General features: G+C 32.7%; 1 protein-coding gene across 1 annotated transcript in view; it reads left to right on the top strand.

The window, feature by feature from the left end:
- Nucleotides 1-21,283, top strand: part of Dnajc13 (DnaJ heat shock protein family (Hsp40) member C13) — a 120,614-nt gene that overhangs the window by 31,778 nt on the left and 67,553 nt on the right. Inside the window, exons 3-20 of the mRNA XM_026383836.2 lie at nucleotides 427-502; nucleotides 1,229-1,378; nucleotides 1,785-1,826; nucleotides 4,927-5,127; nucleotides 7,559-7,765; nucleotides 7,857-7,952; nucleotides 8,507-8,598; nucleotides 10,241-10,407; nucleotides 10,523-10,602; nucleotides 10,706-10,875; nucleotides 11,316-11,415; nucleotides 12,552-12,659; nucleotides 13,560-13,715; nucleotides 14,289-14,345; nucleotides 15,360-15,481; nucleotides 17,641-17,716; nucleotides 17,960-18,055; nucleotides 19,150-19,293. Coding sequence (XP_026239621.1) covers nucleotides 427-502; nucleotides 1,229-1,378; nucleotides 1,785-1,826; nucleotides 4,927-5,127; nucleotides 7,559-7,765; nucleotides 7,857-7,952; nucleotides 8,507-8,598; nucleotides 10,241-10,407; nucleotides 10,523-10,602; nucleotides 10,706-10,875; nucleotides 11,316-11,415; nucleotides 12,552-12,659; nucleotides 13,560-13,715; nucleotides 14,289-14,345; nucleotides 15,360-15,481; nucleotides 17,641-17,716; nucleotides 17,960-18,055; nucleotides 19,150-19,293 — 2,140 coding nt within the window. The remainder of the gene's footprint in view (nucleotides 1-426; nucleotides 503-1,228; nucleotides 1,379-1,784; nucleotides 1,827-4,926; nucleotides 5,128-7,558; nucleotides 7,766-7,856; nucleotides 7,953-8,506; nucleotides 8,599-10,240; nucleotides 10,408-10,522; nucleotides 10,603-10,705; nucleotides 10,876-11,315; nucleotides 11,416-12,551; nucleotides 12,660-13,559; nucleotides 13,716-14,288; nucleotides 14,346-15,359; nucleotides 15,482-17,640; nucleotides 17,717-17,959; nucleotides 18,056-19,149; nucleotides 19,294-21,283) is intronic.

Here is a 21,283-nt window from a genome sequence, read left to right on the forward strand (position 1 = left end):
ACCAGTTGCAGGCCATAGCTTTCCTTCCTTTACATCATTTTGTTGAAAGGATATTTTGAAAGAATTAGTATTATGCATTGTTTTTTGGTTAAAGTAAAATTTTCCCATTTAAAATCTTCTACCATCCTCAGCTGGTTCTTTGCCAGCTTAATCTGTGCTAACATCACAAGGTGCTTGTGTACTTTTTAATGCAGAACTCTTAATAGTTAACAGTAAAAGGAATGGTGGGTGAATTTTAATACTAGTAACATTTTAGAACATAAAAAAGGTGAGAATATAAAAGTCAGCTGTATTTAGTCACCATTAATCAACTAACACATTTATATTTATTTATTGAAATGTTCTTTCTGTGTTAGTATGATATATATTCTTTCATAAGATTTTGTTTGTTTAAAACTAAATTTAAGCCTTTGTCTGTCTTTGTAGGTATAAGCGTGTCTTTTCAGTTGGAACCCATGCAATTACTACATATAATCCAAATACTTTAGAAGTTACTAATCAGGTAATTATGTTAGATGCTGTTAGATTTACATGAACTGTCCTTGAATTTAAAAAGTCAGGATTTGATCCATTACTTCTGGCCTGAAGCCAGTATGTTAGGATAGAAATATCTAACCTGAAAGAAATTAATATGCTTATTATACATAATGCTCTGTGTTCAGGATCAAAAATAAATAAATAAGGAAGAGAGCAGATGAGCTTATTTTTAAGGCTTTCAGGGGAAAATTTTTTTGATGTATTACTATTGATTATATGTAAAATTAGTAAAGTAGTTCTTATAATTTTTAAATACTGTTATTATAATGCAGGTAAAAATTATATCACAATAAAGTACTTGTTATGGAGGTAGGATTACTTGTTTATAAAGGCAAGACCAACTGAACATGGACAGATAAGCATATTTAAAGAAATTATTTTAGCTTATTTTAAGTCTAAAGTGCTTTTTTAAACAGACTTACAAGTAATCATAAAATGTTATTTCCTAATTCTTTTCACTTCTATTTTAATTGTTTTAGATTAATGTCAAATCATTACAATTGTAATACTGGTAAGATTTTTGTGGTTGTCTGTGATGACTAAAAACCTTTAAAAGAACTTGACTTCTTCTAGACCTCTATTATTTTGTAAAATTGAGCTCAGTTAATCAGTGAATATGAAGTTGAAGTAATAAGTGTTTCATTTTACTGTATTTTAACCCCAATTGAAAAAATTCCTTTATTTTTGTTAGTGGCCTTATGGAGACATTTGCAGCATCAGCCCTGTTGGAAAAGGTCAAGGAACAGAGTTCAATCTCACATTTCGTAAAGGTAGTGGGAAAAAGTCAGAGACTTTAAAATTTTCTACAGAGCACAGAACAGAACTTCTTACAGAAGCATTGGTAAGAAAGGTTCCCTGTTTATAAACTAAGTTTACCTTCTCTTTGAAGTGAAATAGTTACACTTAAGTGGGAACATTAATGTTCTCAGCTTCTGTACCCACTGTGCTTTTTTTCTTATTAATTTTTTTTTCTTATTAATCTTTAAATGTGAAACTCTTCCTTTTGTCCAACAGAAAACCTGAAATATATATTTTATGTTTGATAGTTCATTAGCCTAAGATGCATATACAGGAAAAAGCACTATGTGTTAAATCTATTTTGTTCTTCAATAAAACTCTATACTTTTTTGTTGAACATCCTTAAAGTGTAACAACAATTTTTAGTGTCAAGTTATTAAATTGTGCTTTCCCATGAGTCTGCCTGACTGGTTTGTTGTCATTAACTGTGGTTATGTTTTCTCTTTCAGAGATTTAGAACTGATTTTTCAGAGGGAAAAATCACAGGAAGGGTAAATATAAGTATTTTTATTTGTTTAAATGTTGCCCTTTATTATAGAATTTATTCCGTAACTAGTACCTTTTATGGCAAACTTAAAGGGAAAAATAAAAACATAGTTTTATTGTTGTCTCATACCATGTGGATAGATAAATGTAGCTTAATAGGAAATTAGTATGAAGAAGTAAACTTAAGACTTTTAATTCTAGCAGGAAAAAAAAATTATCAGGCAAAAAAAGATTTATATGTGATAGCAGTGCTATAATTCAGGTGATTCTTATTCAGAATTCCAAGCAATAACACCAGTACATATCATACTAATAATAATACTGGTTGGAACATGCAGTAGTTGTTTGGAGTAGGAGTTTCCTAATTCAAAAGTATTAAAGTGTTAAAGTTTGGGAACATTGAAACTGTGTTTATTACGTCTTCCTGCCCTGGATCTGGCTCATACTAAAGCTTGGCATGGTGTACTGGCAGCTTTGTGGAAGTTATAGTTGCTTATTAGAATCTTAACTTTCCCAGTCTGTCTTCAGTCATGTTACAGCAGCATTTAAACTAAACTAGAGATTTCTGGGGAAAGGAATGGGAATTTATGGGAGGGTTTGTTTTGTTTTTTACTCTCTAAAAATTTTGAATTTCTTACCCAGGCGTAGATATTACTTTATAATTGGGAAAAATAATTCCTAAACTTATAGCACTATACAAAACCCTCACCTCTGACAAAAGGCAGGAACTATGCTGGCAGCACCAGCATCTTGGAGACTCACTGATTTCAACTCTAGTGATTAATTGGTTGCTCAGGAGCCATTTAAAGTAGTTTAATGGCATCTGGCAAGCTGGCTGGTTTCTTATTCTGTACATCTCATCTTTTTGGGAAACAATTGTTTTTAAAAACATAACTTCAGGATGTTATAACTTTTTTAATCAGTCACTTAATATTTTTCAAAACTTTGAGATAGAAACAATATTTCTAGATGATTGACTGAAGGTAGTTGACTTATTTTTATATCAGGAGTAAGGTACACAAAGGGACGCCTACACTTCCCCACAAAAAAGGTTCCACCCCAGTGCTGTCCTGGCTGAACAGCTCTTATAGAAATTGAATCTGGCCTAAGGCCTCCAGTTGCCCTAGATATACTTGAAATTGGGGTCTTTCAAAGTCCTTTAGGCCTGGCCCCTAAAGTCCTTAGGGATAATGAGAAGTTTCCATCAGTATATGTCATTAACAATAGGTGATTATCAACTGGAAGGAATGGAGAATATCCTGTGGAGTGGGTTTGGAGCATGTAAACAAGCCTAGTGTGAAAAACACACCATTTTTTGGTGGCCTCCATTTTACCTTCATTCCTACGGAGAGGTATGGCATTGATCTCTTTTTAAGTTCAAAATCAAGGGTCTAAATATATTCTTGGGCGAATGCAGGTTTTTTTATTTTTCTGCAGAATTTGTGTATAGATAGATAGATAGAACTGTACTGAATATGATGCCATAGATTTGTGATACTGATCCTATGAATGTCATTACTGAAGATAGTGTTGGGATGTTAGTGGGAGTGTTCATTACTTAATGCCTTACTCTTTTCTGAACACTTACAAGAGAATTTCTTTCTGATTTCAGTATCAGAAATAGTTACACTTCTGAGCAACCAATTTATTTTTAACTTGAGAATTGTGCAATTGATCATGTATTCCTCTTCATACTGATGGGTACAAAACTGTTATTTGGGCATGGGAGATGTTTTTTTGGCCACAACAAGAACAAATTAAAGGAGGAAAAGTTAATTTTGATCTCACTGTTTTAGAGGTTTCAGTACATACATGGATGGCCTACTCCATTGTTCTGCCCCCAAGGTGAGGCAACATATCATGAGGGAGAGGGCGCAGCTGAAGAAAGCTGCTAAACTCATGGCAGGGTCAGGAAGGCAAGGGTGGAGGGAGTTGGTGTGTGGACAGGGAAGGTGCACCCTTCCAGGCATACCTCCCATTGACCTACCTCCACCAGCCATGCCCCACCTGCCTACAGTTACCACTCAGTCCATTTAAACTAGAGCAGACTGGTTAGGTTACATCAGCAATCCAATCACTTTACCTCTTAGTGTTCCTGCATTAACAGGAGGACATCTCATATCCAAATCATAACAGAAGGGGATATTCATTTCACATGTGACACCTTATTATCATTTTTCTGCCTTTCTTATCCTTTAATTTAAATTTATTTTCCTCTTCTGCCTCACTTAGCTTAGAAACCTCAATTAAATCTTTTCTCTTTTTAAGAATAAAACTAGTAAGTAAATGGATGTTGATTGTTCTAATCATTTGGTACTCATGGAATGCATCATCTAAATAGAACTTTACTTGCCAATATAATCCAGACTCAAAGAAAATTTCCAGTGCTTTGATTAGAAAAGGTTCAGGTATAATTTAGGCTTCAGAATTTTTTTTGTGTGTGTGTGTATGTATTTGTGTGTGTGTGTGTGTGTGTGTGTGTGTGTGTGTGTATATATATATATATATATAAATATAAAAAATACATTAACATGTAGAGGCAAACCACGTTGTTTAAATTGAATATTATAACTTTCCCTGAAATGTGATTTAGCTGTTTTCAGTATCTAACGTGGATGAAAAGAATGTATCATCAAAAAATGAGATTTTTTTTCCCCATTAAAACTCTTTTAGTCTTTCAGAATATCTTTCTGTTCAGATAGAATGTCTATTTTTTAAAAATGTGAGATGGGTCTTTACTGTATTGCTCAGGCTGGCCTGGAACTCTGGGCTCAAAGGATTCTCCTACCTTAGCTTTCTGAGTTGCTGGGACTATAGGCCTATCCCTCACCCCATTTAATTTACATAAGAGTTGCTTAAAATTGTTTTATAAAATCAAAGTCTTTGCTAATTAAAAAAAGAACATATTGTCTTCAGTTAGAGTGAACATTCTTAATTAAACAAACATAGCTCTCTAGCTAAATTAAATGTTTTTACAATTTGGATAGTAACTATAAATATTTATGTTTTGAGTTTTGATTGTTTCAGCAGTGATGGATATATTAAATATGACTTTATTGTATGGTAAGCTTGAATATGTACTTAAAAGAAATTCTTTTTCTCTAGAGATATAATTGCTATAAGCATCACTGGAGTGATACAAGAAAACCTGTAATTTTGGAAGTAACTCCTGGAGGCTTTGACCAAATTAATCCTACAACCAACAGAGTACTCTGTTCCTATGACTATAGAAACATTGAAGGCTTTGTAGATCTCTCTGATTATCAAGGAGGATTTTGTATACTTTATGGAGGATTTAGTAGATTGGTGAGTAATGTTTTTAAAACAGCATTTTAAAAGGGTTTGAAGGAAGAAAGTGTTTTTACACTTCATTTTGAAAATTCATGTGAACCTCAGAGGAGGAGGTAGGGTATTTAGAGTGCAGGCTTTGCTGTCAAAAATAAGTGGACTTGAACCCTTTTGCTGTTCTTCAAAGTGAGGAGGGTAATATGTCATCCTGTGTTTTTAGTGAAGATTGGAGAAGATTATCTACCTAAAATGCTTTACACAGTACATGGCTTAGTAGTGTTCCATAAATAGTAGTTACAGTTATTATTTTCATTAGTATTAATGCCTTACCTGAAAGTTTCTAATTTAATTTCTTTTTATTAAAGTAATATAAATTTCTTTTTATTTTTTTGGAGAGTGTTCTGTCCTCTGTCCTTTGTCAAGCTGTTTGTAATATGTAATGCAAGTATGTATTGAAATGCCATATTTGGAATTTATTGCTTGTTTTTACTTGGATCTTGAATTATTTTTAAGTAAGTTGTGGGGCACAGCAGAAACTACTTAAGATGCTGAGATGTTTTTAAATTAGTAATAGAAGCTGAACTACAGATGATGACCACCTTTTGAACTATCCTGCTTTCTGTAATAAAATTTAAACCCAAGATCTCAAATGTAGGCAATATATATAGTCTCTAGGAAGAACTAAGTTGAACTTACTTGAAAGATTCTTTAGCTTGAGAATTTGTTACCTTAGCTCCCTTAGAAGCCTGGGACCACTACCCCAAAATTCAGTGTTTTGTGGATAAAATATCCTTCCCTGGGAAGCAGAGCTAAGGCAAGCCTAGAATTTTTAGATAAATAAAAGTGTAGATAGTAGCAAAAGGCCAAAAAAAAAAAAAAAAAAGAATAATGAGGAGAGCAGCTACATAATCTGATTTATAAAAATACAATTTGCTTTACAGAGTTGTAGGCCTCTTTTTGTCCTAGAAACCACTTGATTGGTAACATCCTAATTTCCTTCATGTGGGGAGCACAGAGCTAGATATTTGCTTACCTCTGAGTCTAGACCCAAAAGAACAAAGCTTAGTTTTCTCTCCCACCCTAAAGAAGTCTCGACTGCGCTGTCCACAGATGTGCCTTCTCTGGGCAATGGAATTTTGCAGCGATTAGCTTTCTGTGGAAAACAGGCCAAATTATAGGTATGGGGCCTTTTAGACCCTAAAAACATAGCTGTATCACAGTAATTCAAACAAGCTCTTTAATGGAACAATAAGTTGAACATGAATGACTACTCTTTGATACTTTATCAACAACATTTATTCTTGATTGGCTATAACAAGAAGATTTAGTTTGAATTATCCATTTTCTAAGTATAATCTATCCTCTAAATCTATGGGTTCTGCATCTCTGGATTCAACTATCTGTGGATTGAAAATATTTAGGAAAAAAATTGCACATGTACTTTTTTCCTTGTTATTATTCCCTAAACAGTATTGTGTAACAGCTATTTGCATAGTATTTACATTGTATTAGGTATTATAAGTAATCTAGAGATGATATAAAGTATATAGAAGAATGCATAGATTATATGCAGATACTTCACCATGTTATAATTTGGGTATCTCTGGGACTTCCTGGAAGTAGTCTTCCACAATGAGGGATGATTATATATTCTTTGCTTTTTAAAAGACACTAGTGGAAATAAATCAGTTCATTATAATATATGATACCACACAAATTAATTCAACAAAATTTTATTTAATATCTTCTGCATTAGTGGTGACTGAAGTGAACTCATGTAATAAAATCAGACTCTTAAACATGATCCAACCCAGTGCTTCTCAGCAGAGGAGCTATTGGCATCCGGCCAGGACAAATCTTTTTTTTTTTTTGTGGGGGATATTTCTCTGCCTTTTGCAGGACCTTTAGCAGTTCTGGTCTCCGGGCACCAAATGCAAGTAGTGATATCTCCTTAACCTTACCTTTGTAAATACAAACCTAAAAGTTGATTTGTAACATCAATAGGGGAATGACTCTTAAACATTCTTGCTAGGAAACCCACTATGTAAAACAGATTTTAAATAAGAGTACTTTAGTTGAATCGGAATTCTACCCACACAGTCCCTGTTCACTTCAGTAGATTGGGTAGGGTTTCTTATTGAGCCCTAGCATGTTGTTTTGCACAAGATGGTAAGAGTCAGACCTTAAGAAATGATGAGATAATTTCCATTCAGTGAGTTTGGATGTAAGGCTCTGTGCCCCAGACTTTTCAGACTTTTGTGATTTTAATTTAGTAACAGTCTTTCAACTATAAAACTGCTCATTTCCTTCTGAGACATTCTATTACCTTTCTTTTCTAGAATTGCTGCTACTTTAATACTACTTTAATATCCTTCCTATGAATTGATTAAATATAGTTATATTTTAGTTGTTTTAACTTTTGACTTTTAAAAATCCAAAATTTGTGCAGCATTTATTTGCATCAGAACAAAGAGAAGAGATTATCAAAAGCGCAATAGATCATGCTGGCAACTACATAGGTATTTCATTGCGGATCAGGAAAGAACCTTTAGAATTTGAGCAATATTTGAATCTTCGCTTTGGAAAATACAGCACAGATGAATCCATCACATCTTTAGCAGAATTCGTGGTCCAAAAAATATCACCTAGACATTCGGTAAGACCTGTATGTTGAAAATAAAAATTTATTCATCTGATTGTAATAATTTTCTTCAATAATTTTTTAATCTCTATTTTGTTGTTTGAAGGAACCTGTAAAAAGACTTTTAGCACTCACAGAAACATCTTTAGTAGAACGTGATCCAGCAACCTATAATATTGCAACTTTGAAGCCTTTGGGAGAAGTAAGTTTCAGCATTATTAGCTTAAGTGAGATTTCTTCCTGTTGATATTGAGTAATTTTCTTATTTATTTTTAATATATTTACTCCTTCCTAAAGAATGGGAAACAGAATCCATATTTAATTCTTAATCCATTTAGATTTATTGGTCAAATAAAGATTATTGACCTCATGAATTTATTGATTGATGAAGATTCCAACAATAATTTTCAACTATATCAGAAGTGGAACTTTTGGGCTGGGGCTATGGCTTAGCAATAGTGCACTTGCCTGGCATGTGTGAGGCACTGGGTTCTATTCTCAGCACCACATATAAAGGTCTATCAACAACTTTAAAAAATACTTAAAAAAAAAAAGTGGAACTTTTTATTCAATAATTATATGAAAATTTTATTAAGACTCTTAACCAAATTTAAACTCTGGTATTGTAAACAAGTTGCATTTTTAAATATTGACTTTGGTAAAACTAAATGATGATATGCAATTTTTATAATGAAGTACAAAAAAAACTAATCATTTTTTTTTGTTGTTGTTGAACTTTCTTTTGTTTTTCATTAGGTATTTGCTTTGGTTTGTGACTCCGAAAATCCACAGCTTTTTACCATTGAATTTATAAAAGGGCAAGTCCGGAAATATTCTTCAACAGAAAGGTGTTTATTTCTTTTTATCTCATCATGCTTTTGAGTTCCCAGCATGTGCAAAAGCAAAGTGCTTGATCAAAAAGGAAAAACAAATATTTATAATCTGGAACTTTAAAATTATTTAACTTTGGAAGACATTATTGCCTATTTAAAAAGATCTTTATTCAAGTTTCAAATTCCTAAAGACCATAAAAATAGTGATTTGATTTTAAATGAAATGATGAAAAGCACTGTGTATTTCTGTAACCTTTTTTCCCCCTCCATACTGAGGATTAAACCCAGGATCTTTTGCATGATAGACAAGCGCTCTTAGACTGAGGTACATCCCCAGCCCACTGGTGTTTTTAAAGTATTTCAATATAGCACCTCTTACTTTCATTTTTAAATTGGATAAAAGCAACAGGTTACTTTAATATATTAAATACACTTGAAATTAGTTTTTTATATGCTAATATTGAAAGCTACTTAGCAGTTAACCAGTGGAACATACTTATTTTTTTGTGTTACTCATGACTTATTTCTTGTGTGGAAACCTATAAGCTGCTGCAGCTGGCTTATAACACATAATTGCTAATGTGAATGTTCAATGTCTGATGTGAATATCTGCATTTCCCTTTGTGTACTAAAACTGTTTTCATGAGATTGGCAATTCTTATATCTCAGGTGGTTCTTTCATGTCGTCATAGTGAGTTGGTTCTAGAGAGTCTGTATTTTAAAGTTATTCCATACAATTTGGGTACTTTTTGCCTCTGTGTACAATACAGCCTTCTTGAGATTTGTATTTATTTCTTCTTTACTTGCTATAATATTACTACAGTTTATCTTAGAAAGCTCTCAGTCACAAGTCAACATGACTAGAAATATAAGCAAAAGGTTACAATTTTTCCTGTTCCAAGTTTAAGGAAAAAACAGGAGTGCAGGTGTTTTAATCAGGAGAGATCTCAATACTCAGTTTGTCAAATACTTTATGTACATTATCTTGTTTATTCCTGACTATAACTTAGGAAAAATGTGTCATTATACTAATAATGCTTATATGTGGAAAGTAAAGCAACTTTTTTGTAACTAGGATTAGGGAAATTTTTCTTAAATATAATAAAACAGTCCATAAAAGGAAAAAGTTTATTAATTAGACATCTTCGGAATTTAAAACTTTGAAAATAGTAAGACAAGCTACAGATAGGGAGAAAGTATTTACAGAACACATAGCTGATGAAGGACTTGTGTCTATAATATATAAAGACCTCTTGCAACTCAATCCTAAAATGATCAAACAGCCTTTGGGCAGAAGATTTACATAAACACTTGACTAGAAAAGATAACTGAATGATAAATAAATACATGAGAAGATCATAACTCATTAGGGAAATGCAAATTAAAACTACTTTAAATCCACTATAATGACTAACATCAAAAGACTATCAGTGCTGATTATTGGCAATGATATGGAAAAGCTGGAACTCTTTGATATAGGTCATATAGCAGCAAGGTGAAAAACTGGTGTTAGGACTCTAGGCTCTCCTAAAGCTCTGTTTTTTTGTACATCCAAAAGCAGGTTACCTACCAAAGTGCCTGTACTACATTCTGAATCAAAATTCCCCTTAATTATCAATTCTAAATCCTTTTTATTTTATTTTTTAACCTTGCCTAGAGATTCCTTGTTAGCAAGTTTGCTGGATGGAGTAAGAGCCTCTGGTAACAGAGATGTTTGTGTAAAAATGACACCAACCCATAAAGGTCAGCGATGGGGGTTACTCAGTATGCCTGTTGATGAGGAAGTAGAGAGCCTGCATCTCAGATTCTTAGCTACACCTCCAAGTAAGTATTGATTTTAATGTAGTTGTATTTCCATACATCTACTTGATGATAATATTAAGAGTTAGGAACATAGTTCTCTAAATCTTTTTTTTTTAATCTTCTCTTCTCCTTACAGATGGCAACTTTGCAGATGCTGTATTCAGGTTCAATGCTAATATTTCATATAGTGGAGTTCTACATGCAGTAACGCAGGATGTAAGATATATATATATATAATATATAAAGATAAATTGCATCATAATTTGTTCATTATTATTAATCGGTATGGAAACTTCTAAAATACTCTTTCTTTGCCCAGGGTCTCTTCTCAGAAAACAAAGAAAAACTGATCAATAATGCCATAACAGCATTATTGTCCCAAGAGGGAGATGTTGTTGCTTCAAATGCAGAACTCGAGAGTCAATTCCAGGCTGTAAGAAGACTTGTAGCTTCCAAAGCTGGTTTTCTGGCCTTCACTCAGCTTCCAAAGTAAGTTGTCTTTTGAACTTAGCTTCTCTTACAGATTTTAAACAATTCAAAATAAAAAATACTGAATAATATATTTCTTTACTGCTGACTAAACATGATACCTTTTATCTAATAATCTGGAAGTTTGTATTCATGAGAAATGAAAAGGAAAGATGAGTGGGGCTGATGAAGGATATTAGATGCATAATCATGAGTAATATCACTGACTCTTGTTTTAGTGAATTTGAATGGGAAAGTACTTGTCATACTTTTAGTTAACATTTAAAAAATCCTCTACTCAAAGGAAAAATTATTATGAAAACATATTTGAGAAATGGGGTTCAAATATGTAATTGCTACCATACAATAATGGAAACTTAAGATGACCTACTGTATCTTAATAATAAAATACTAACAGATGTTTTGATAGTGCTATTATATACTTGCTTTTGTTCTACAAGGTTTCGGGAGCGTTTAGGGGTGAAGGTAGTAAAAGCACTCAAGAGGAGCAACAATGGAGTGATCCATGCAGCCGTTGATATGCTTTGTGCCCTCATGTGTGTAAGTAGTACTTTTCTTAAGGAAACTGGTTTTTCTTAACCAGTTTCTTGACTGAAGGTTTTAATTTCTGTGAACCCAGATTTTCCTTGTACCATGATTCTATATTTCATAAGTTGCTCTCAAAGCCATTTGTTTGCTCAAATAACATTTACTTAATACATCCTACATACCAAGCAGTGTTCTATAGTGCTAGAAATGCAAAGATGTTAAGACACAGTTCCTTCCTTCCTTCAAATTGCTGACAGTCTATTAAAGTAGTCATATACATTCAACACAAGATTGTAGGGCTGTGGCATCACACACACTTATTTTTTGTTTGGTGGTAGAAGGAAGGTGAAAAATTCTCAGTCTTTCTAGAGATGTTCAATTTGATCTGAATATTAAAGGATGGGTCAGGATATTTCGGTTCTCGGCAGAACTTCCTAGAATAGAGAATAGCATATAGAAAGGTATGTTTGGGAAGAAGCAAATAGCTAAATAAGGTTGGGTCACAAGATATGTTTGGGGAATAATTAGGATTTGCTGCCAGAGGAAGATGTGGAGACAAGTCATCCAAAAGCCTTTTGTATCAAAAAAAGAGCTGGGTTTGTATCTTTAGTGAGGAACATTGAAAAATTTTTAAGTAACAAGATCAGGTTTGATTTTCAGAAAGTCCACTGTAGTGGTATGTGGAGGATAGATTAGAGATAAGGAGGCTTGTTGATCAAATTATATACAAGAGCTGAGATGCTGAAGTAAGGTAGTGAGGCTGAAGAAGCACATTTGAAAGCTGTTTGATCAATAAAGAGCTAACTTGGTGCTAGTTTGTGGAGGGACAGATAATTGTTCAGTATACCTTTGAAATTTCTGATTTATCTCTCTTCTGTATTCTGTCTAGGACTTTAATTCCTTATAAAGTGTTTTAGACAAGCTACAATGTATAGAACAAACATAAGTAAATCCTTGTGTAAACCTTGCATTTATTACCAAAAGTGAATTAAAGAGAAACCTTAATCATGAGTTTCCTTTCTGCCATACACTTTATGGTGTGGTTTTTAATTGTTCCAGTTTATAATGAATATTCTTTATAAATGAATTTTTTTGTGTGATGCCAGCACATGAGACTGCTTATGAAATTTACTATTTTTAATTGATAGCCCATGCATGATGACTATGACCTAAGACAAGAACAGCTAAACAAAGCTTCTCTTCTCTCTTCAAAGAAGTTTCTGGAAAATTTACTGGAGAAATTTAATTCCCATGTGGTAAGTTGTTATTAAATTTGTCTTCATGGGAAATCCTGTACGATTATTGAAAGTTTCTGCAATGTGGTTTCTACAAGCGCAACGTGGGGTTTTGTATTACAGCTACATATTTGGTTTTTATTGGTCACAGTTTAGCTTGGTCACTAGTAATAAAATATTTTCTTTTAGTACTATATCCATTTATCTGGGAAGGATACATTGCAAAGCTTTTAGATTTTTCCAATAATATTTCAGAGTTTTGTTTCTTTCTTGAAAATTCTAATTGTGAAATAAACTTTTAAAAGTAAGTCAGATCTTCCCATTAACTGACATCTAGTTCCTCAATCGTTGGGAACAGTTTTGGAGGTGGACATTCCATATAACTGGAAGAAACATGAACAAATTGCCATAATCTTGCAAGTATTGTCAAAGATAATTTTTTATTCAAATACATATTAACCTTAGTATACACATTTGAAGATTCTGTTTTTCTCTTGAAATTTGACTGAATTTTAATTATGTTCCTTTTGAGGATGATGGATTTGGACAATGGATTTGCTACATAGGCAAAGGAAGTACTGTACTACGTAAATCATCAGAATTTGAACCTGATGCTGGGTGTGGTAGTACACACCTGTAATCCCAGCGACTTGGGAGGCTGAGGCAGGAGGATCACAAATTCGAGGCCAGTCTCAGCAACTTAGTGAAATCCGGCCTCAAAAAGGGATAGGGATGTGATGCTCAGTGGTATAGTATATCTGGGTTTAATCCCCACTACCAAAAAAAAATTTTTTTGAACTTAAGGTTGAAAAATTAAAGTCAGTAATTATGCCTAGCATATAGAATAAGAGAAAAGGAACATATTTTTGCTGTTTAAGCTCTATATTTATATTTTTAAAGCAGTGTGATGCTTTCTTTCAGGATCATGGGACTGGTGCCCTAGTTATTAGTTCACTTTTGGACTTCCTTACCTTTGCCCTCTGTGCTCCATATAGTGAGACAACTGAAGGGCAGCAGTTTGATATGCTTTTAGAGATGGTAGCCTCCAATGGAAGAACCCTCTTTAAACTCTTTCAGGTAAGATCTTGTATTTTTCCTACCAGATAACAACTAATTTAAGAATGCTACTTTTTGGATAAAATTGTTTTTAAAATAGTTTGTGCACCCTTCTAATATAATGACAAATGCAACCTAACCCTAACATCATTACCATGTGAGGACATTTTAGCTCACAGGTTTCTTGGTAGTTCACTTAAACCGCCTTGTTGATGGCAGTTAACCACTGTTTTCCATCATAAAAATTCATTTTTTTCTGTGGTATGCCCAAAGTCGTCCCCCCCCCCCGCCCCGTGCTTTTTTTTTTTTTTTTAACAAATTCCCAAATAATACAGTGAGCTTTAGCAGAGCTATTCATAAACGTTGGAAAAAAGTTCCATCTACTTTCTGTTATATTCCTTTATGTTTGCATATCAGTAACTGTGAAGCTATATTGTAGAATATCTAAAATATTTAATTAATCTCTGATCTGATTTTGAGACATATCATTTCATAATTTTATAGCTCATAACCTTGCATGAAACTGTACATCCTTGTGTTGGAATAATTTTTTTTTTTTTTATTCACTGATACTTTCCCTTCACCTTTTTAAAGCATCCTTCCATGGCAATTATAAAGGGAGCTGGATTGGTTATGAAGGCAATAATAGAGGTGAGAGCAATTTCGAAATTTTAAACTTAAGTGTTGATTGACGCCTTAATTGAAAATGACAAAATTGCCTTTTATGGGAAATATGCTATACTCTGGGTAAGAAAAGTAATTTTAACTCTCCAGTCAGATATTAGTTTTAAACTAGTTGAAGAAATGATCCTCAATAATAAAAAAAAAGAGAATTTTAAATTCTTTAGTAAGTAGGGTTATAAAGCAAATAAATTTGTTCTTACATTATTTGTTTTATTTAAAAGAATTAAAAGTTAGCTTTCTTTTGTTCTTTCACTGGGTGATGATGATGAAGGTCTGAAATCTTGAGGTACTGAGATTACATAGAAATCTGTTATTTGAGTTCAGAGCAAGATGATATCAAATGAGAATAGCAACAGAAACTTCTTGTGGTAAAATGCATTTTAAATGAAATTCTAGATACCAGGATTTGATATTCAGGTTATAAAATATTGCTTCTCAAATAGTTGCTTTAGCCTTGTATTTAAAAAAAATTTTAAAAAATGATCATGGTTATAAATTTCAAGCACATAGTATGATGTTTACAATGACATCAATCTAAATGACTTGAATTTTTGTATTCTTTTGTTGTCATTATGTAGCAATTTGGATAAAACATAAGAGTGTTTTGTTTACCAAGGAGGGGGAAAAGAAACTCGCTATTGTGATATATCAGTATAGCTCAGAATGAAATAAGAAGCACAGAGTTAGTATGTCCTTAGACATCTGTTGAATTTTTTAAAAAGGCATCAAACTGGTTGGAACATCAAAATTTATTTGCATTTTCAGTGTGTATATACTACTAAGGGCTAATTTCCCCCCTCTAGTTATTGGGTGTTATGCTCAGTTTTAGCTTTCAAAAGTAAACACCCCATCTGAGTTATATTATTCTAAATAATTATTTTGTTTAAAGTTGTAATGAACTTTTGTTTAAAGTTTGTAATAAAGTTGGGATAGCTCGTTCTAGATTTCTGCTTTAGGGATCATCTTACCCTTTTTCCAAAGGAAGGTGACAAAGAAATTGCTACAAAAATGCAGGAACTTGCCCTAAGTGAAGGTGCCTTACCTCGACACTTGCATACTGCAATGTTTACAATAAGTTCAGATCAAAGGATGCTTACAAATAGGTAAGTTATTTGATTTAATTTGCTATAAATTGCTGTTTAGAGAATGAATTTGGGTATTACATAAAACAAACTGAATTAGGTATTTGCTTATACATATGTTCCATTTTCTTTTGATTCCTGTAGCACTTTTCTTTTGCTTGTAGAAAGATTGTGCCCAAGTGGTCATTGTCCCTGCCATGGATAACTTGGGGTGAGGGAACCAATTCCTTTTTTTTTTAACCTACAGTCTTGTCAAGCTCTTAACTCACAGTCATGGGACTGGAACATGGAAAAGAGTACTTTGAAGGCCTTTTCCCCTTCTGTTTCCTCTATCTTGCATGCACATGACCCCATAGACCCCATATGGGAACCTTGCATAAATTTTCAAATACCTTTGTTAATTTAGGTGTTCTGCTTTAAATATAAGAACCTTAATTATTTCGAGCCCGAACTAGGCTTATCCTAAATCTCTGTGGGTAAACAATTTCCCCTTCAGAGAATCATCTTTCTTTCAGTAAATCATTCAACTATAAGAAAACCCATAAATCTCTTCATTTATTCTAGGCAATATGAATTCCATTTCTTCAGGTTTTTTTTGTGTGTGTGTGGTTCTTGATATGTGACCCTTTCAGCTATCCTAGTCATACCAGAGTATAGCATTAATAAAACACCAAATATCCTAAGTATTTAACATATTTCAGCTTAAGCAATAGCATAATTTACTGACTTATGTTTTATTTTATTTCAGTACTACAGATTTCCATTTTTTATCACTTGTGCTGTTGTGTGCTGCCTTGCCAATAGTTTTTTATACTATTATAGAAAGCTATCTGCATAACTTAATTGTAATGCTAGCCATTAAAGTAATCTTCTGTATTGTCTGAGAAGATGGAAAGATAGGAAGGTTATTTCCTTAGTACTGCTTATTAGCAATGTTAGATCCCAACTTTCATTAAAATGTTATTTTATTCCATTAAACCCCATGTTAATTGTTTGCTTGTTGTGTTCCTTTTTATCATAATCAGTTAAATTCCCTACTGTGATCAATTAGTGTATTTATTGGGGAAGCACTTTAATTTGGAGAAGGTTCCAAAATGTTACTAATACTTGAATTGCAGTATTAAAAAGCTTTCCATTTGTAGTAGATGTACCACTTATCTTATTACTTTTATCTCTAAGTAGAACCTTTTTAGGAGTCACTGATATGAGACCTACCAAATATCAGTGAAGGAAATTATAAGTGTAATTACTGCAATATGTTAGCTTCCCAATAGGCTCAGGAATGAGCAGTTTGAGTAGTATTCACTTTCTGATGAAATAGTTTTGCTATTCATCTTTGTTCTTCTGGGAATGTAAGATGTAAATACATACATCTGTAGATGATTATTTGGTTCCTTCCCTGATTGGCTTCATGACCACTCATAGCAAATGCCAAAGTCTACCAAGTCTAGAAAGGATCAGTGGTGAGTGAAATAGGGTTCCTGCTTCTGAGGTGTTTCCGATTTAGCAGGCAGTATTTTACATGGGAATTAAGGTTAATAAATAACCAAACCACAGAGTCAGCATGGTTTTTAGATTTTCATTTTGAACCAAAATTTTAGCTTTTAAGTAGAATTAGAATAATTTTCAGTAAGTGCTTTGATTCTTTACCCATACTCCAAAAGTGAAAATATTTTTTACTTCTGATCTTGCCAAAAAGATTTTCTTAGAACATAGCTGTTGACTTTTGCTTGTGTTCACAATTTTAAAGAATGACAGAGTGCTATTTCATTGTATCATATCTTATTATATAAACTACTTGTTTTTTTTTAATTCTTTGGGGGTTTTTTGTTTGTTTTTAATTCTTACTTTCTTTAAATGTTTAAATTGTTTGTTTTTAATTTTTACTTTCTTTAAATGGATAAGGACCTGTGCCTTCATGTTTAAGACTCTTTGAAAATTAGTGTAGCTATCTGGAAAGTACTTTAATTTAAAGAAACTTCCAAACTTTTAATACTTCAATTACTATCGCAAACACCTCTCCACATTAAAATATTAATTTTTAATAATTTTTAATATCAGAGTGATTTTCTTACTGTAGCCATATTTCTTATAGTTATGTGATATTTTGTTTTTAAAAATTCCTTTCTGTTCTAGCTGAGATAAAGCAGCAAACCTTTCTCAACGTCTGCTTTTTTCAGACAGCTAAGTAGACATTTAGTGGGGCTCTGGACGGCTGATAATGCAACTGCGACAAACTTGTTGAAACGCATTTTGGTAAGTCCATGAGAAACTAGAAAAGATTTTTGTGTTCCTTTCAAAAAATTTAATTATATACACAATTAAAGGGAATTTTTTTGTTTGTAATTGAAAAGGTATTTATCAGAGGACTTGCCATATAGTAAGTGTTACAGTAACTGAATCATAGTGTTAATTTATTTAGGCTTTTACATCTGAATTTCCTTTTGTGCAATTATTTGGAAAATGGATATGTGTTTTATTATTGTTTGTTGTTTTTAGCCACCAGGCTTGCTCGCATACTTGGACAGCTCAGATCCAGTTCCTGAGAAGGATGCTGATCGGATGCATGTTAGAGATAATGTGAAAATAGCAATGGTAAATATAAATATGCTTGTCCTGAGTGTCTTTTCAGGATTAAGAGTACTCTAATATACTCTTCTGTGGATGACTAAATATTTAGTCAAGAACTCTGAGTTAGTCAGTTTTGCATTGCTTTGACAGAAATACCTGACAAGAATGACTAAGAGGAAGGAAAGTTTATTTGGGGCTCACAGTTTCTCAGTCCATAAACAGTTGATTTAGTTGCTCTGGGTCCAAGGTCAAGCAGAACATACTGGGGGAAGAGTGTGTATGGTAGAGGGAGGCTGCTTTCCTTGTGGAATCCTGGAAACAGAGAGTGAAGGGGCCACAGGGAAGAGGTACCCTTTTAGGGTACTCCTATAGTGACCCACCTCCTCTAGCTGGGATCTACCTGCCTACAGTTACCAAGAGTCCATTCAAACTTGAATGGACTGATAAAGTTACAACTCTTATAGTCATTTTACCTCTGAACATTGCTGCATTAATACAGGAATTTTTGAGGTACACCTCATATCCAGACCACCACAAACTCATTTAATCGGGTAGTAATGTTTTTCTAACAGCTTTTTTGAAGTAAAGTTTACATTCCATAAAATCCACCTGTTTTATGCATTGCATTAATTTTTAGTATATAGAGCTTATACAACTGTCATTAGTCTATGAATAGAATTAATTTTATTCAGTGTTTTATTTCTCTAACTCAACTTATTTTATTTGCAAATTCAGGAATGGGTTTCTTTTTTTATTTCAAATGTGTAATGTGATATTTTATACATATGAAATTACAAATGATGTTATAAGATCTGTGTTAATTATTAGGTTGGCCTATCCCCAAGAAAATTAAACATCTTTCAAATCTTTTTCCTTTCTCTGTGTCATCTCCTACTTGCATGTTATTACTACCAAAAAAGGAATTATCTTGAAACCCTAATGTTTCTTGGACAAAAAGAATAATTTATTGTAGAAATTTTTCACTTTGTTTTTCTATTTAACCCTAATATCCAGTATTTATTTTATTATTTTAAATAGCTAATGTGACTCTGCTGTACATGGAGTTTTAAAATAAATTTGTAAGTAGGTATGTAATGGATTTCAACATTATTTTATAGGATCAATATGGAAAATTTAATAAAGTTCCAGAATGGCAAAGACTGGCTGGAAAAGCCGCTAAAGAAGTTGAAAAATTTGCCAAAGAAAAAGTGGACCTTGTGTTGATGCACTGGAGGGATAGGATGGGCATTGCTCAAAAAGAGGTAAAAATAAAATATGCTTCTAAATTTATAGCATTTCTACATGTCCTAGGCCTAACTTCAATTGCTGTTGTTCATAGTGAAGGCATTCAGATATGTCTGGCCGAATACCTGAAGCTTAAAATGAATGTCACCTAAATCTGACTCATATTTTTCCTCCTTGATTAATAGTTTTGTGAATTAATGATTAGGATTTTAGTTAGGTATTTAATATAGAATTACTATCTTAAATTTTCTTCCATAAATTTCATTTTCATACTTTTTTATTTCTGTTTACTCCCTTTCTTCTTTGGATTTTGTTTTGCACATACAAAAATTCTCTTTGGTTTAGTCTTTTTATTCAGAACTAGTCAAATAATTCAGAGATAATTTTTTACATTTTTTATTAAATTTATTATATGTTCTTAAATCTTGCAGTATTAGTCCTCAAATCAAGGTCAGACCTCGTTTTAGTTTCATTCTTCATCATGTAGAATGTGTAGCAGAACCTCATTCAGTAGTGCATTCTTCCATCTAAGAGGCGTAATTTATAGCAAGTATTTTCTTTACTCAAAACGAATAATTTTTGTGTCTCTCTAAAATGTGTTTCTTAGGAATTACCAGAATATTTAAACATAACAAATGCTATAGTCTTAAGTGTTTTTGAAATTCAGATCAGTCTTCAGTTATGTAGAAATTGAGCATAGTAGGTTAATGGTAACTTGAATAAGTGATATTTACAGTATAACAAATCATTAGACAGGCTTTCAAGTAACCAGGAGAGGCAAGAGAGTACTGAACTTTGAATTGGTTAACTGACATCTGAGCCTGTCTATCACTTATTAACCCAAGTTATAGGTTTTCAGAACCCTACTTTTCTGTTTTTTAAAATCAGAAATAACAATACCATCCTCATAGGGTCACTTTGATATATAAGCAAAAGAATAATAAAAACGCTATATATAGCTGGGCCCAGCTGCACATACCTATAACCCTAGTGACTAGGGAGGCTGAGGCAGAAGGATCAAAGTCAGTCTCAGCAATTTAGCGAGGCACTAAGCAATACAGTGAGACCCTGTCTCTAAATAAAATACAAAAAAGACTGGGGATGTGGCTCAGTGGTTAAGTACCCATGAGTTCATCCCCAGTACTTAAAAAACAAAAAAAAACATTATATACATATCTGGTCATGATAATATGGCTATAGCATTTGAACAATAGAAAAATCTGTAGGTGTGATATGAATGATTTTCAAAATTACTAAAAGTTACAAGCTCCTGGCTTCATGTAGTTAAGCCCATTTTTAAAATAAGTTATTTCAAGCTGTATAAATGGAAATAAAAATATATATTTATATGTGGGCAAATATAGAGTGTGTGTGGTGACACGTGCATGCTATGCAACTGGTCTACCACTGAGCTATATCTCCAGCCCATGCTGTATGAGTTTAATTATCATACATCAAATACATTTTTGCTTCTAAGACTTCATATGTGACGTGTACCCATCATTAAGCAGTGTAACTGGAAATAGGGATATATGTTATTTAAAAACAGCAATTCAGAAGAAAAAAATGTATTTTTAATATCAAAAAATTTTTACTGGTTTGTTGATACTGTAAACATGGAGTATTATCTAAAATTTTGAGCAAATATTACCAAATATGCTGTTCAGGAAGATCTTTGGTAGCTTCAACTGATTATCATTTTTTTTTAATTCTTTTAAAATTGTCAGTGGATCTTTTTTTTTTTTTTAATTGATACATGGTGCTGAAAATCAAAACCAGTGCCTCACACATGCTAGGCAAGTGCTCTGCCACTGAGCCAGAACCCCAGTCCCAGATTATCATTTCTGCCTTGGTATTTAACATTAATTTCCTTAGGAAACAGTAATCTTTCTAACTATTTTATTCATATAAATAACATGAAAATATAGAAAGTAGAATTTTGTGCTTTAATCTGAAAACTATTGTCAAGATTATTAATACTGGCTAGTCTTGAAATGAGCTGTATTA

Source organism: Urocitellus parryii, chromosome 2, assembly GCF_045843805.1.
Source record: "Urocitellus parryii isolate mUroPar1 chromosome 2, mUroPar1.hap1, whole genome shotgun sequence".
Taxonomy (NCBI): Eukaryota; Metazoa; Chordata; class Mammalia; order Rodentia; family Sciuridae; genus Urocitellus; species Urocitellus parryii.